This window comes from Dipodomys merriami, unplaced genomic scaffold (assembly GCF_024711535.1).
Source record: "Dipodomys merriami isolate MVZ:Mamm:240054 unplaced genomic scaffold, mDipMer1.0.p SCAF_644, whole genome shotgun sequence".
Lineage (NCBI taxonomy): Eukaryota > Metazoa > Chordata > Mammalia > Rodentia > Heteromyidae > Dipodomys > Dipodomys merriami.
In genome coordinates, this window is record NW_027206229.1 from 99,747 (window position 1) to 115,196 (window position 15,450).

A 15,450-nucleotide genomic window follows, 5' to 3' on the forward strand; every position below is an offset into this window, starting at 1 on the left:
GTGAGAAAGACTCGGAAAGCAAAATAAGAGCTTGGAGGAAGGGGGCAAAAAAGGAAGGAGGGACCTGTCTGCGCCCTGCAGGGACTGGCTGGACTAAGGGGTTGAAGTTTATGTCCTTATTGGGCGGAGGGAGGGGGGGCCGGGGGGGGCCGGGTGAAAAACCAGGAAGTGACAGAGGGTGTTGCTAAGGGTGTGGGGGGGAGTTTGGGGGGTGGCAGGGGGCGGGGGGAGGGAGGGGAGGGATGGGGGGGAAAGCCAGCGGGAGGACAGGTGAGACAGCAGGACAGGTGAGGCGGGCCCTGAGGGGGGGGCGGGTGGGAGCCAGGTGAATGTACGGCTCTCGGCTGCCGAGGGGGGGCGGGCAACAGGAGGAGGCAGAGGGCGGCGGAGGAGGAGCCCCCCAGCAGCGAGCGGCGAGCGACTGACCGCGGCCTTCTGACCAGGACCGGAGCAGGGCCCCAAGCCCCCGGGCCTGGCGGGGGACGCGCTTCTTCCCACACCCTGCGCCTCAACGGCTCCAGCCAGCGGACCTGACGGCCGAGAGGTTAGTGCTCCCCACTTTTGTCTCCTTGCTTGGGGTCCACTAGACCCGAGACGACTGCAGTGTCCTTCAGTCCGTCCTGTGCGTGGGACCCCCCAATACCCTCACATGCAGACCAGATTCCCAGCAGTCCCCTTCCCGGTATTTTCCCGGGTACTTGAAATGGGTTTTAACTGGAAGGTAGAAGGAAGTGCCCCCTCCCCAGCTCTGGGTGGAGGGTCCCCAGAAACTTTGCACTACTCTTAAGACCAAACTGAGTGACGGCTACGGGATGGAGAGGTGAGGCGGCGCTGAGTGTTCCCCAAGTCTTTTTTGAGACTTTAAGGGGAGACCCCAGACCCGACCGAATTAAGGGAATGGAAACGCTGACGGGCTCTAACTAGGACAAGGCGCCCCCCCCCCATGCCCCCTGGCGCGGCGGGTTGGACCCCGGCCAGTTGCGGGGGGGGGGGCACCGGAGGAGCCGCGGCTTGGGGGAAAGTTACCGGCTGGACGATTCGGTTTCTTGCGCTTCCCGAGCCGCGCACTCACTCCTGCGGTAGTGGGGCTCCGCAGCCAGCTCGGAACCACCTCCGGCGACCCTCTCCCTCCCGACCCTCCGTCACACTCCCTGCCTTCGGGCTGCAGTCCCGCCGCCACCTTTTCCAAGCCCGATCTGGCCCGTGGAACCTCGGAGCGAGGGTGGGTGACTGGGAAGAATTCTCCTACCTAGCTTCCCGTCTCCCCACGGGCGCGGGCGCACCTGCCCCTTCCCTAACTGGGGGTCGCCACTATGTGGTGGGACCTAATGTGCGTCGCTTGCTGGGGGTTGCCATTCAAAGGGGCGGGGGGCGCTGCTTTCAATTTCCAGCTGTCTCTCCCCTCCTCCCACCCCACCCCAAGTAAGAGAGCGACGTGTCCCGGTCAGAGCGGGGGGGGGGGGCGGGAGTGGGGGGGGTAGCGTGGGCAGCGGGTTGTGCCCGGACACGTGCCTGCCCAGGCGCCCCGGCCCTGCTAGTGTTTGGAGAGAGGGCGGGTCTCCTGCCCCCCGCCCCGTACAACCCCCATGTATCAAAGGGCGGCTGAGACGTGGTGAGACCTCGGGGCGCCCTGGGGGGGTGGGGGGGAGGCGGGGAGCCTGGGTCCGGAGCAGGGGAGGGGCAGAGGCGCCGGTGCTAGCTGACCCACAGGAAACGAGCGCTGCTGACCTAGTTTGGGACACCGGAAGTGGGTGCTGGGGAGAGGGGGAGACCAGCAGGCTGTCCTGGCTTCCGGGCCAGGTGGAGGGCGTTCTTGAATTGACCCCCGCCCGAAGGCCTCAGAGACCCCTAACTGCAGCTGAGAATGGAAATGAGTCAGCACAGCTATTCCCGCTTCCCCCAACTTATTCCTGGAGGAAGGAGGCATTTATCAGGGGCAGGGGTAACCAAATTGGGCAGTGAGGGGTTAAACCAGATGGGAACTCTCTGTTCCTTAAGGGAGTGCTGGGGGGGGGGGGCGGGGAGAGCCAAGGCCTGGAGGATTATGGGGTGGCCTCCTTGTGCCCCAAACACACCAACTGGTTTGGTCACCCCTGTACCCTCCTGGCACTGTTGACAGAGCTGGCATGGAGTGGGCATCAGATTGGGAGAAGATATCAGGCCTAAGGAGTGATGTGCAGGCTGGAGAAGAACATATTATAACTAGGTTTGGGTGGTAGTTAGTTCTTAATGGTAACTGGGGAGAAGGGCAGGGGGCTCCCCCTGGAGCAGCTGATGAAATAAGAAGAAATCTCTGCCAGTGCCTCCTGTCCCTGGCCCCCGGGACCCTGGCCTCCCCCAGAGTGCCTCTGTTACATGGTTGCTGTGGGCACGAGGCTGCCTACTGGCACCCCCAGACACTGCCCTCTCCCTTGGGTACCACACCCCCAGACTTGGCACGGGGGTCAGGAAAGGGTTAATACCTCCAGAAAGGGGCTCTTGGGAAGAAAGTAGGCAGTGCCCACTAGGCTCAGGTATCAAGGAGACAGGCCTGCTCTAATGGGGCCCTCTCATCCCTGTCCAGCCCTGACCAATATGGACCCTGTATCTCAGAGACAGGTGCTGACTTATTTCTCCTTCTCCATGGTGCCCCTTGGCACCCAGGGCCCCCAGCTCCTCCTTGGCTTAGTGCCCGCCCTGGGAGGGCGCGGCGGGCAGCGGGGGCTGGGCTAACAATGCACCATCGGGCCCTTTGTGTGCCTGCACTTGGCACCCTGGGGAAGGGTGGGGGAGGGGGACCCAGCAGGCATGGGGGGGCGGAGCGCCTCTGGGGTGGGGACAGTAAAGGCTAGGGGAGAGATTCAGAGAATGAAAGCAGGTGGGGAGGAAAGGGAAGTAGGTCAGATAGGGTACTAGCCCCCCATTCCAAGCCAAGACTAAGAGAACCAGTCTCTGTTCTAGGTGGCATCATGCTGGTATTTGCGGTCCAGCCTAGGACTGGACATTTGGGATGATAAGTCACTACCCAAGGGACTGCTTAGTTGGAGGAGGCTTGGCTCGGTACTGCCCACTTCTTGATGGCTGAGAGACCCAGTTCTCCTGGCCAAAGGCCAAGGCTCCAAGATGGGGAGTAAATGGGCTCCAGGCAGGGCACTGCCCTCTGATAGAGAAGCCTTTGGGCCTGCTTAGGAGCTTCCTGCCTTCAGCCTGCTTGGCTCCCTGACCTTCCTCAGAGTTAAGTCTGCCCTGCCACCAGGCCTTGGGGCCTATGCCTGTTTGGGCCAAGGGCTCTAAAGGAGGGTGGGGGAGGAAGGTGGGGACAGGCAGACGGATAGGACCCTGGCATGGGGTGTGCCCGCTCTGGCCTCTTCCCCCTCCTTCTGCTGAGTAAACTCGTGAGTAAACTTGACGTTTTGCCCGGACAGTTTGAAGTTGCCTCGCTGCTCTCTTCCCCCCCCCGCCCCCCAGTCCTGCCAACACACAAGTGGCCAGCTGCCAAGGCGGGCCTGGGGGACTAGGGGGAAGGGGATAGAGATACTGTCATCTAGCATTGAGGGATTGGGTAGCAAGAAAGACCCTGTAAGCAACCAGGTTCATATCTTGCCAGGAGTTTTGTATAGGTTTGTTAGCATCTGTTACAGAGCCTTGGGAAGCCCAGAAAAAGTGTCCTCAGAGGAAATCTTGTCTACTCCCGACCCTCATCTCTGCTAGAGAAAGATATCCAGCTGCCACTGCCCCCCTGAGATGTAATTTTTAATGTTCACAGGCTGCCTGGCCTAGAGGAAAAGCTACCTTTAGTAGATTCCTCAGGGACATCAGAGAAGAATCTTCTGATTCTTGTCCCAAAGTCTGAGATAGATGGTAGCTAGGTGGCCTTGGAATCTTAGTTCTCTTTTCCTGAAGCCTCCCAGCTACAAGCCTGCTCCTTTGTTGATCTCATACCTTGACCTAACCTCATATATGCTTCAATGGGGCTTACCAGAAGGCCTGGCCCTAGTCTGCCCCCAACCCTTCCTTTACTTTCTAGCTTTCCCAGAACTCAGTTAGCCTTCAGAGCTTCCCAGCTAGCAAATAACTGTGCCAGATTCAGGGGTGGAGGATACCATGTGAAAAAGAGGATGGATGGCAGGCGGATGAAGCCAGGGACCCCCACGAATATATCTATTTGCTGCCAATGAGCATCACTAAGTCCTCTTATGCCTCCTCCAGCCAGGGTGACAGGGGGAAATGCCTTCCCAGTCCCTACCAGTCCTCAGAGTGGGGCTCCCCCAAGCCCTTGCTTTCGACCTCATGTCTCTGGCTTCAGTTTCCTTCCTGTTTCCACCCCCCCCCCCCAGCTCCTCCCCACCCATATGCCCCTTTCAACAGACATCCTCTCCTTCCTTCCTCCCCCACCCCCCTTTGCCTGGAGCAGGGGTCCTCTCTCCCCAACTTGGGCCTATATAGTCTCTTATCTTCCCTTCAGAGACAGCCCCCTTGGAGATTTGTGACCAAGTCCTCTGCCCTCCCCACCCTACCAACTAGGCTCCAAGGAAGTAGAGAACCCAAGCCTTCTCAAGGGAACTACAACTCCCAAGGTACACATGAAGCAATTGTGGTGTACACTGGGAGTTGTAGTCCTTGAGCTTTCAAGTTGTCTGAGTCTGGAAGAATCTCTGGATAAGGTAAAAGACAGGACTGGGATAGACTACAACATGGGTACCCTGTGTGTTCCTCCCACTTTGTTCTTGTCATTCCGTGTCCATGTGACAGACACTATCTACCCATGATTAACAGCCAGTCAGCTCCCCTAACATGCCACCCATCCTCACCTTAGAGCCCCACCCCAGAGATGCCCACACCCTGCTCTGCTGCCCTTGGCAAGAGTGGAATGAGGGGCCCCATGAACTCTTTTCCTGCCCCCTGCCCTCCAGGCTGGTTCCCTCCCTTTATGGGGATCAAAGGGCAGGGAGCAGCCCCACCCCACTCCCTCACAGGCTGCAGGCCCTAGACTACACTCTTAGGCATTGCAAGGACTTTGGTGCCCAAGCATTTGCTTGGGTGGAGGGAATGCCAAGAGGCCAGCACCTGGTGGCAGAAGAGACACTGGCCCCCACCCTGAGACATGGAGCCTTTGGCAATTGATTATGGGTTGTCCAGAACATTCCAGGCTCTCCCAGTGTAGGCACTGACCTGACCATTCCACTACTTCTTAAGGAGGTGGCCGAAGAACAGGGTCTTGGCCTTTATCTGTAGGGCCTAGGGCCCTTGAGCCTGTCTGCCTGGCACTAAGGCTCAGGGGTAACCCTCCCCCACCCCAGGCCCATAGTTGGCATAGGGTGCTGGGAGCAGGGGGGTAGGAGAGAGAAGGGCAGGACTGCCAGCATCCTGGTGGGTAGGTGCCAACCAGGCCGGGAGCTGGTGAGGGGCAGCAGGCCAGCGGCATTGAGCCAGCAGCTGTTGGGGGAAAAGAGGAGGGGGTACTTTAGGGGGCATTTCTGTGGTTCCCCCCCAGTCTAGCAGGACTTGGGATGGCCTAGTATTTAGAGGCTACCAAAGTACCCTTTGCTGGGAATAAGGGACCCCGGGAGTTATTTAAGTGAAACTTTGTGGCTCAGAGCCCTCCTGAGTTGCCCCTCGGGCCCAGGCGGGTCCCACCCAACCGGCCAGGGTGGCAGCAGCTTGCGCAAGGGGTGGGGCTAGGCGCTTCCCAGCAGATGCCCCCTCCTAGCTCCTTCCTCTTTCGGTGCCTGCAGCTCCCCCCATCTGTCTACCCCACTCAGGCCAGCTCTGTCCCCCTGGCCACTGGGGGCTGGCATGAGTGCTGCCCCCTGGCCTGGTTGGCAGGGGCTGGCGCCGGGTGAGGAACTGTGGTATGTGAGTGGGTTTGGGGTGAGGCTATGGGGAGGGCGGGGTGCCGCCTTGCCCAGCCCCTGAGGGCCCCAGCCCAGTACAGGGTGGAGAGAAATCGGACAGTTCCCAGGGGGTAGACAAGGGGCCTAGTGGGGTCTGTAGAGCCTCTTTGTGGTCCTCTAATCCCACATGCCCTAAGGGGCTGGGACCTGGGCACCTGTCACGCCTGGCATTGACTGTCCAGGGTTCCCCTCCTCCCTCTTTGGCCACTGCTGCCATCTGTCCCCGCCCCTTACTTCTTCCTTCTCATGGTCCCACCTCCAGCAACCTCTCCCATTGCTCCTCCTCACCTCTGTCCTCCTGTACTCCCAGCTCCTACCTTTCCTACCCCTCACCTTTTTCCCCTTTTAGGACTGAGTAAGGACAGGCGGGGGTGGGGACAACTGGGGCTTTGGGCACCACAGGCAAAGACTCCGGGCCCTCTCCCACACTGCCAGCCCTTCAGTAACCCCTCCCTCCAGGCTAGGGGGGGCAGCACCCAGAGGGTTAAGGCTCTAGGGGGGAGGGGCTGGGCCAGGTCGTGGGCGGCCCCTTTGAAGGAGGTAGCTGGAGCGGGGAACAGCTACCCTACCTCAGCCCCCAGCCTGGCCCTCCCCCCACCCTTCCCAACGTGCTGCCCCCAGGGGCCAGGAGGAGTTGCGGCAAGGCCCCTCAGCGTTCAGGTGAGTAGGCTCTGCTCTGGCTCCCGAGGTCAGGCCCCAGGGGAGGCTCCGAGGCCTAGAATTGGCCAAGGGTCAGGGAAGGACTGAAAAACAGGCTAGGAAGAAGGGTGCCCAGATTTCGCTGGAGTCTTTAGGGAACTGAGGATCGGAAGAGCTGGAGTGTGGGGAGGCCTCCGAGTCTAAGGGACGCAAGAGGACCAGGAGAGGCAGAAGAAGGGGCCTACAGGAGCAGAGTGATTGCTGGGCCAGGCCAGGAGGTTGGACAGGCTGGCAGAGAGCCGGGCTCTGGGGATCGGGCTGGGGTGTCCTCTGGGGCTGGGGGGCTCAGGTTTCTGCTGGCGACTTGGCGGGTGTGGGGTTACCAGCCGGCTCGGTTACCCAGCCCAACCGGAGACACTAGGCTGGGGGGAGGGGGGCACAGGGTAGACCCTGGCACCTTGTGCTGTCTCCTAAGGCCCTAAGGGGAGCTAGCACCGCCCAGGCAGACCCTGCTGAGAGCCTTGATGACCAGGATCTGCCCAAGTGGACAGTTGCCTGGTCCAGGGTGGGCCCTCTCCTGGGAAAGTCCAGTAGCTCCAGGACTGGAAACTCTGACAGGCAGAGAGGTACCGGTTGTCTCCCTCACCCCACATCCGCTCTCACTGAACACTCCCCTCCACCACTTATTCTCAACTGGCTCCCAAATTTTAGTCCCTTGTTTTATCTGAAGAGCAGATTTGGGTGTCCTAAACCTAGTCATCTCATGGCCAAAGGCCTTGGAGGGCAGGCCCTGGGCTTTGATTGTATTCCTGTACTCCCTCAACCCCACATTTACCTAGGGAGAAGACAAGATTGCTTGGAGCAGAGGCAAGTGGAGAACATGGGGATAGCTTGAGTGAAAAGAGATAGGAACCGAGAAATGAGTGTTGGCCATGGTTCCTAGTAGGAGGCCTAAGTAAGGATAGGTATGGTTGATGAGCATGGTAAGGGCTGATGAAGTAAAGCAAGGAATAAATCTTAGAGAGGACAAGGGTCAGAGAAGTAGGAAGGGGACAGAAAGAGGAGTCTTTAAGAGAAAGGCCAAGAGTAAGGGGTGGCTGGATGGTCAGGAGGTACACAAAGGTGGCAAGGATGAGGACACCCATTCCATCTTCCGCCATCTTTTAACTCCCTCCTATTCTTCTTGATGTAAGGGGTTAGTGGGGTAGAGCTGGTGTCATGCAAAGAAAATGTAGTAGTACCCTGAGGTCTCCCTCAGGGGCCCCCATGCCAGGATTGCAGGATTGAGGGGTAAAGCTTAACCCCCACAGCACCGGGAAGCAGCCAACTCCCCTTGCCTCCTTCCCCCTTCGTGGCTTGCGGTCTTTCTTCCCCGCCTCGGCCCCCAGGAAGTGTGAGTGCTGGGGGTGGTGAGGTTAGGAGGAGGGGGGAAGCGTCACTTGGGGGATGGGGAAGGCATGCCGAAGCCTGGAGGGGCAGGGGGAGTTCCGCAGGTTGTCTTGGGCATCCCTGGGCAGAGGACCATTTCTTCAGACCTTGCCTTCAAATTTCTCCCTTCCAGTCCTCCAGTGACATGTGGCTCAGCCCCTTCACTCTGTCTTCCCAACTGGGCCTGACAGGGGTGGCCTCTGAGCCTAGAGGCCCTTGGAAAGGGTCTGGTAACATGGGAATAAGGATTCCTGGGTCCCTGAGGACTTTGTACTTGCTATCAAATCTGTATCCCCCCCCCCCCCAACCCCTGGTATAGCTACAGGCCAAAAGCCCTGTCTTCATGCAAACTTCACTCCTAAAAAAACAGGAAGAGAACCTGAGGCGTGGGGTGGGGGGGGGACGCAAAGGAGAAAGAAGTAAGGGGGAGGGGTGGCACTAGGAGTATTGGGAAGGGCCTCAGGCCTCTCCATCACCCCTGGCAGGAAGATATCACAGCCTGGTCCTCGTCCTCCTGCACCCCAACCTGCTGCCCCAAGTGAAGCCTGGCCAGGCCCCTCTCAGGCTTCCTGGCAGAGCCTGGGGAGAGGGGGGGCTCCATGCGCTTGTGTCTCAGGCCCATATCTATTTTCTCCGCCGTTAATCCTGGTTCCGCCTGCTGCCCCCCACACTAAGCCTCAGTCCCCTAATCCCCAGGGTGGGGAGAAGGGGGGCCAGCTTTACTCAGCTGCCCCATTCAGGGCCTCCTATCCCTGCCCTTCAGCTGGCTCAAGCCAGCAGTGTTGGCCTTGGTGCCCCCCAGCCCTGCATTGGACAGTGCCTGAGGTCAGCACCTGGAAAGAGTTCAGTCTCCTTTCTCTTTTCAGCTGGTACCCTCTATCTTTTGATTTCTTAGTGGTGGACACCTCCTGACAAGTGTCCTCAGACACTGAGGGACAGGTTATGGAAGCTCTCACCTTTGCTTCCTCCTACCTTTCTTACCCTCAAGTCTTCCCCCAACCAAAGATGGGGCAGGCTTGACACAAGGCCCAGTTTCAAGAGAGCTGCCCACTGGCTTGGCCGGTCTAGCAGGCCTGACAATGAGGGGAGCCTGGGGGGGTGGCAGGAAAGAGGGGAGCACTGGGGTGGGGCCCCCAGTTCTTTCCCCCACTAGGCAGACAGATCTTGCCTGGTTCCTTGGCAGAGTTGCCCCCCCTAACCAACATACACACCCATGCCCACAAGGTCTTAGCAAGAGGGGGCATGCCAAGTTGGGTGGGGATGGGCCGCCTTCATGGGGCGTTGGGGGACTTGGCCCTCCGGGATATAGAGGTGGGAAGAATGCCCATGGTGGGGTGGGCACCCTGGTAACAGTGCCCCACCCTGGCAGAAAGAAGGGGAAGGCTTCTACCCCGCCTACCCCTCCCAAATGATGGTGCTAGGAGTGCCCCCTTGGCCTGGTTGGCACCATTATAGTTCCAGGTGGCACCTCTGCTGACATTGGTGCCAGAGCCCTGGGTAAGGGCTGAGGGAGTTCCCCAGAAGCTGGAAAGTCAAATGAACACCTGTCCTCCCCAAGTGTGTCCTCTCGGCCTCTCCTCCTTCCTTGCTACCTCTTGACGATGGGCATTGGATTTGGACCTAAGGGGTTAAACACCCACCCTACCCAAGCCCTGTGTAAGTTGGTTGTGAACCAGCTCAAGCCTGTGACCTGACAGCATGGTCAGCCAATCAGCATCCCCTGCCACACTAAGTTGCCATGGAGACTGGCCCTGGGGTTGGAGAAAAGAGGCGGGCTTAGCAGCTGGAATGGTGGGGTGGGTAGGGGAGAAGGGAGAGAGTGAGCCACGTGCCTGCCAGGCCTAGCTCTCTGCCAATGGACAGAGAGGACAGCCCCACCCATCCCTCTTAGGAGGGAAGGATCCTTTTGGGCTCAGGAGGGTGCCCACTGCTTCTTACACCACAGCTACTGCCACCTTTGCGAACTCACCTGGGTTTTGTTTGTTTCTAAGTCTTAGGTCCATTTGTTACTTGTACCATGGGCACAGTGAAAAGAACCAAAGGGGATAGGGATAGATGTGGCCTGGAGACTTGAAGGAACAAGTGATTGAAGGATACCTAGGCGTGACTTAGGAGCAAAGACAGACTGTGAGTGCTGCTCACTCAAGGCTTTCTCACAGGAGCCCTGGCATTGCGGTAAAGGTAGTGAGCAGGGAGACGGACAGACAATGCAGTTCCTGTGTCCTAAAGAGGAAATTTGTAGCCCTTGACTTCCCCACCTCCCCCGCCCCCCAGGAAAAAAAATCAAAACACACTTTCCCCATCAGTGGCCAGAGCTGATCAGCTAATCAGACAGGACCCTGACAGAATGTCCTAGAGACTTATCCTAAGGATCATCTAGGCTAGCCTTTAATATTACACATGAGGAACAGGCCTCCTCAGGAAAGGAAGTGACTTGTCCAAGGTCAGGTAGCTCCTTAGTAACTGGCTCCCTGGGGGTGATTTGAAGGAGGATGGCGGCGGCCATCTCTATATAGAATCTGCCTCCAAGCTACACCTAGGCTACACCACTGACTGAGCCCCTACTGTGTGTGACATGGTGGCACACCTGAGCTCTTTTATCCCTGGTTACCACCCCAAGGGTCAGCTGGCATTATCCCATATTGTAGACGAGGAAAGAATCTGGGAGATAAAATCATTTGTTTAAGATCATGGAAACTCAAACTGGAGCCTGGCTAACTCCAGAGTCCAGCTCTCCCAGGGCCCCAAAACTATCTCCAGTTGCTCCAGACCCACAAAATGTCAGGGCTGAGCCCTTGGTGCTTCCACTCCCACCCCCACCTTGAACTGCTGAGGAAAGTAAAAAGAGAAATGACTTGTCCAATGTTACACAGCAAGGTAGCAGCAGAGCCAGAATCTGAAGCCCTGCTTCTAGGCCAGACTCATGTCAACCTCTGCCCTACCCCCACCCCCTTACTCCCACTCCTTCTGGCCACTGACTGGGCCTTGAGTAACATTAAGGGAATGGGGGGGCCTTCCTAGAATGGGGAGCAGTGGTATGGTAACTGAGAGTGGGACTGGCAGTGGGGGAGGGGGCGGGGGCGATGCTTATCTGTGCGGGGCAGGAAGTACCCGCGCCAGTGACACCCCAGCAAAGGGTGGCTGCTCCCTCACCCTTGGAGGAGGGGAGGATGTATGTGTGTGTGGGGGGGAGACCTGGGAGTTGTTTATCCTCTAGAAGGGGGATCTGGGAGGGGGCATGAACTTTGGGTGGCAAGGGGAGCAGCCCAAGGAGAAAGACCATGATCATCTCTTGTTTGCAGTGTATTACAGTATATTAACCTACCTGCTTTTTTATAGCAAGAACCTGGTCATGCCTGGCCTCCAGCAGACCTTGTCCAATGTCAATCTGAACTCTCTTGTTGGCTTCCCACCTGAGCTAGAAGGCAACTCCATCTATCACAAACTGATCCACTTTTCAGAGGACTAAGGCCAGATATAGCCACCAGAGTTTTTCAGCCAATTTTCCCAGAAGCCTAAACCAGGACCCTGGCATCCTACCTGCTAACCCAGTGCTTCTTCTGAAGAGATGGGGATTTGAGGCAGAAGAAGTACATAGATCTCTGGGAAAGAACAGAAAGGCAGGACTCCTGAGGCCGAATAGTACAATGATGAAGGATGTAGACACAGGACTCACAGCCTAGTGTAGAGCCCCACACTGCACTTTTCTTGGAAAGTTACTTCACAAATTCAAACCTTAGTCTCCTAGTGTATAACAGGCATGATAATCACCTCTTAGAGGGGTTTGGAGATTAAATCAGTATAAAACACTTAGAAGAGTGTTTAGCATGTAGCCACCCCTCAGTAAGTGTTGACCAATGTTGGTACCCCTTCCCAAACCCCCTTGCTAGGCCAAACACTCTTAACTACCTGTCTACTTGACTGCAGGAGAAGATGGGGAGTCCTGAGGATGATCTGATTGGAATCCCATTCCCAGACCACAGCAGTGAGCTCCTGAGCTGCCTCAATGAGCAACGCCAGCTGGGCCACCTATGTGACCTCACCATCCGGACGCAGGGCCTTGAGTACCGCACCCACAGGGCTGTGCTGGCTGCTTGTAGCCACTACTTCAAGAAGCTGTTCACTGAGGGCGGTGGTGGGACTGTCACGGGGGCTGGGGGGGGTGGGACAGCCGCTGGAGCCGCCGGGGCTGGTGTATGTGAGCTGGACTTTGTAGGGCCAGAAGCACTGGGGGCCCTGCTTGAATTTGCCTATACAGCCACGCTGACCACCAGCAGCGCCAACATGCCGGCTGTGCTCCAGGCTGCCCGGCTGTTGGAGATCCCATGTGTCATCGCTGCCTGCATGGAGATCCTGCAAGGCAGTGGGCTAGAAGCTCCCAGCCCTGATGAAGATGACTGTGAGCGAGCCCGACAGTACCTGGAGGCTTTTGCCACCGCCACCGCCACCGCCACTGCCACCGCCACCGCCTCAGGAGTTCCCAATGGTGGAGATAGCCCACCACAGATGCCCCTCCCACCACCACCACCACCACCACCACCTCGGCCTGTTGTCCGCCGCAGTCGCAAGCCCCGAAAAGCTTTCCTGCAGACCAGGGGGGCTCGGGCAAACCACCAGGTACCTGAAGTGCCCATAGTGCCCACCAATCCCTTGGCCTTCGAGGAAGAAGAGGTGGTGGGCAGAGTGGGCAGCAGCGGGGGCAGTGGACTGGGGGACAGTTACAGCCCTCCCACAGGAACTGCTTCACCTACTGAGGGGTCCCTGAGCTATGAGCCCTTTGAGGGTGAGGAAGAAGAGGAAGAGCTGGCATATCCCTCAGCCTATGGGCTAGCACAGGGCAGTGGACCCCCACTGTCCCCAGAGGAGCTGGGCTCAGATGAGGATGCTATTGATCCAGACCTGATGGCCTACCTAAGTTCACTGCACCAGGACGCCCTGGCACCAGGCCTGGATGGCCAAGACAAGCTGGTGCGTAAACGTCGTTCCCAGATGCCCCAGGAGTGCCCAGTCTGCCATAAAATAATCCACGGGGCAGGCAAACTGCCACGCCACATGAGGACCCATACGGGTGAAAAGCCCTTTGCCTGTGAGGTCTGCGGTGTGCGTTTCACCAGGTGAGCATCAAGGGAAGAAAAGGCCTGCCACAGGCCGGCGGGGTGAGGTACAGGATCTGAGTGGAGGAACATGGTTCTAGAAGGGCTAGCACAGGTGTGGGTTTCTGGAATGTGAAGAGAGATCAAGAGAAATAAGGGAATGAGCCAGGCACTGGTGGCTCACACATGTGATCCTAGTTACTCAAGAGACTGAGATCTGAGGATCACAGTTCAAAGCCAGCCCAGGCAGGAAAGTCCCTGAGACTCTTATCTCCAATGCACCACCAGAAAACCGGAAGTGGTGCTGTGACTCAAGTGGTAGAGGGCTAGCCTTGAGTTGAAGAGCTGAGACACAGTACCCACGCCCAGAGTTCAAGCCCCACAACTGACAAAAAAAGAAAGAAAAAGAAGGGAATGAAGCCCTAGGTTCAATTCCTCAATACCATGTAAACAAAAAGCTGGAAGTGGCTCAATAGTAGAGTACCAGCCTTGAGCAAAAGCAGCTCAGGAACAGTGCCCAGGTCCTGAGTTCAAGCCCCAGGAGTGGCAGAGAGAGAGAGAGAGAGAGAGAGAGAGAGAGAGAGAGAGAGAGAGAGAGAGAGAGAGAGAGAGAGAGAGAGAGAGAGAATATGTAGGGGGTGGTCGTGAAGGAGCTGGTCAAAAAGGCTTCAGGCGGAGGAGTGGCTAGTAGCAAATTAAGCTGGGGGGGGGTAAGTGAGGCAGTGAGAGGTGAGTGGGATGTGTGTGGCCAGGGAGCCTGACCAGAATGCACCAGAGATCCTATCCTGAACATCTCCCTTGTCCCCTTCGTGCCCACTCATGTGCCAGGAACGACAAGCTGAAGATCCACATGCGAAAGCACACAGGAGAGCGCCCCTACTCGTGTCCACACTGCCCAGCTCGTTTCCTGCACAGCTACGACCTCAAGAACCACATGCACCTGCACACGGGGGACCGGCCCTATGAGTGCCACCTGTGCCACAAGGCTTTCGCCAAGGAGGACCACCTGCAGCGCCACCTCAAGGGCCAGAACTGCCTGGAGGTTCGCACCCGAAGGCGCCGCAAGGACGATGCACCACCTCACTACCCACCGCCCTCTACAGCCACCCCATCCCCTGCTGGCCTCGACCTCTCCAATGGCCACCTGGACACTTTCCGCCTCTCTCTGGCTCGATTCTGGGAGCAATCAGCCCCCACAGGGCCCCCCGTGTCTACCCCTGGACCCCCTGATGAGGAGGAGGAAGAGGGGACACCCACCACACCCCAGGCTGAAGGTGCCATGGAGTCCTCTTAAAGAGGGTCGAGTGGCCAGGCTGGAGCAGCACAAGGCCGGGGACACCCATGCCAAGCAATGGGAACGTGGACAGGCAGAGCTGGGATGGGGGTGGGGGGCACTGGGACTTGCTGACATCAGTCAGTCCCTTCTCCCCAGAGCCCTCTTTCCAATTCAGAGCGGAGGCTTTGCAGCACAGGTGCTCCCCCAGATATTATGTATATATTTACAACTCTATTGTAAAGCTGGGGTCCCTGTCCCCAGCTACTCCTGGGGAGTAGAAGCAATAATGTATTTGATTAGTGGGGTCCCACTTCGGCTATGCGGGTTTCTAGGGGTCTGGGGCTTGGGACCAAAGCCTTGCCCCACTCCCATGCCCCTCCTGGGGTTTTGGCGGTGTCAGGGGGTGAAGGACTGCCCCTCCCTTCCGAGACCCCTCCTTCCTGGTTTCTGTTCCCTTTTCCTGACAGTGAATTATGCAAAGGGGGGGGGGGTGGCAAAGGAAGGGTAGGTGGGGGGGAAGAAAGGTAAAAACTTGAAAGACTGGGGGGACTGGGCCTGTAAGGACGGAGCCATCCCAGTCCCCCTCCGCCCTGCTCCAGCGCTGAGTCATGGGGTCCTGGAGAAGAAGGGGGCGGGGTGGCCTGATTGGCTCGCCCGCCCCTGGGGGCAGCGGGGAGGGCCCGCCCAGCTAAGGGAGCCTCCCCTCTCCTCCCCTCCCTGCTCCTCCCCTCCCATTCCCTCCCCTCCCGCGTCCCCAGGCAGGGAATGTCTTGTTCCCGCCGCTCCCTCCCCAGGGCCAGAGGGCAGGGCGGGCTGGGGCTGCGTCTTACCCTCTCCTCGTCTCCTCCTCCCCGCCCAGGTGCGAGCCGGAGCCACCGCCACCACTGCCGCCCCTGACTCACGCCGCCCCCGGGCTGGCGGGCGCTGGGTGTGGGACGGGGTGAGGGGTTGGGGGGGAGCCCGGCGGGCAGGCTGGCGCCATCTGGCGGCCATGCCCTGCACGGGCGGGCACCCCTGCGAGCTGGCTTCGTGCTCTCTGGCCATGGAGCTGGCGCCCCTTGCCAGGGCGGTGGGCAAGCTACTCGCTTGCCGCCGGGAACGCGGGTTGCCGACTGGAGAGAATGGGATCCCAGCCCCTGGT

At 58.5% G+C, this 15,450-nt stretch overlaps 1 protein-coding gene across 3 annotated transcripts; it reads left to right on the plus strand.

Annotated features, from left to right (window-relative positions):
• Positions 1-236: 236 nt before the first annotated feature.
• LOC138815491 (zinc finger and BTB domain-containing protein 7B) lies at positions 237-14,805 on the plus strand. 3 transcript variants are annotated; one of them, XM_070004921.1, is made up of 4 exons: positions 237-287; positions 444-544; positions 11,868-13,054; positions 13,862-14,805. In XM_070004921.1, the coding sequence occupies exons 3-4, from the start codon at positions 11,874-11,876 to the stop codon at positions 14,325-14,327; spliced, it is 1,647 nt and encodes a 548-aa protein (XP_069861022.1). In that variant the 5' UTR covers positions 237-287; positions 444-544; positions 11,868-11,873; the 3' UTR covers positions 14,328-14,805. The 3 variants fall into 3 exon arrangements, with proteins under 3 accessions (XP_069861022.1, XP_069861023.1, XP_069861024.1); XM_070004922.1 differs by lacking the exon at positions 444-544 and having other exon boundaries at positions 269-287; XM_070004923.1 differs by lacking the exons at positions 237-287; positions 444-544 and adding an exon at positions 7,882-7,905.
• The last annotated feature ends 645 nt before the right edge of the window (positions 14,806-15,450 follow it).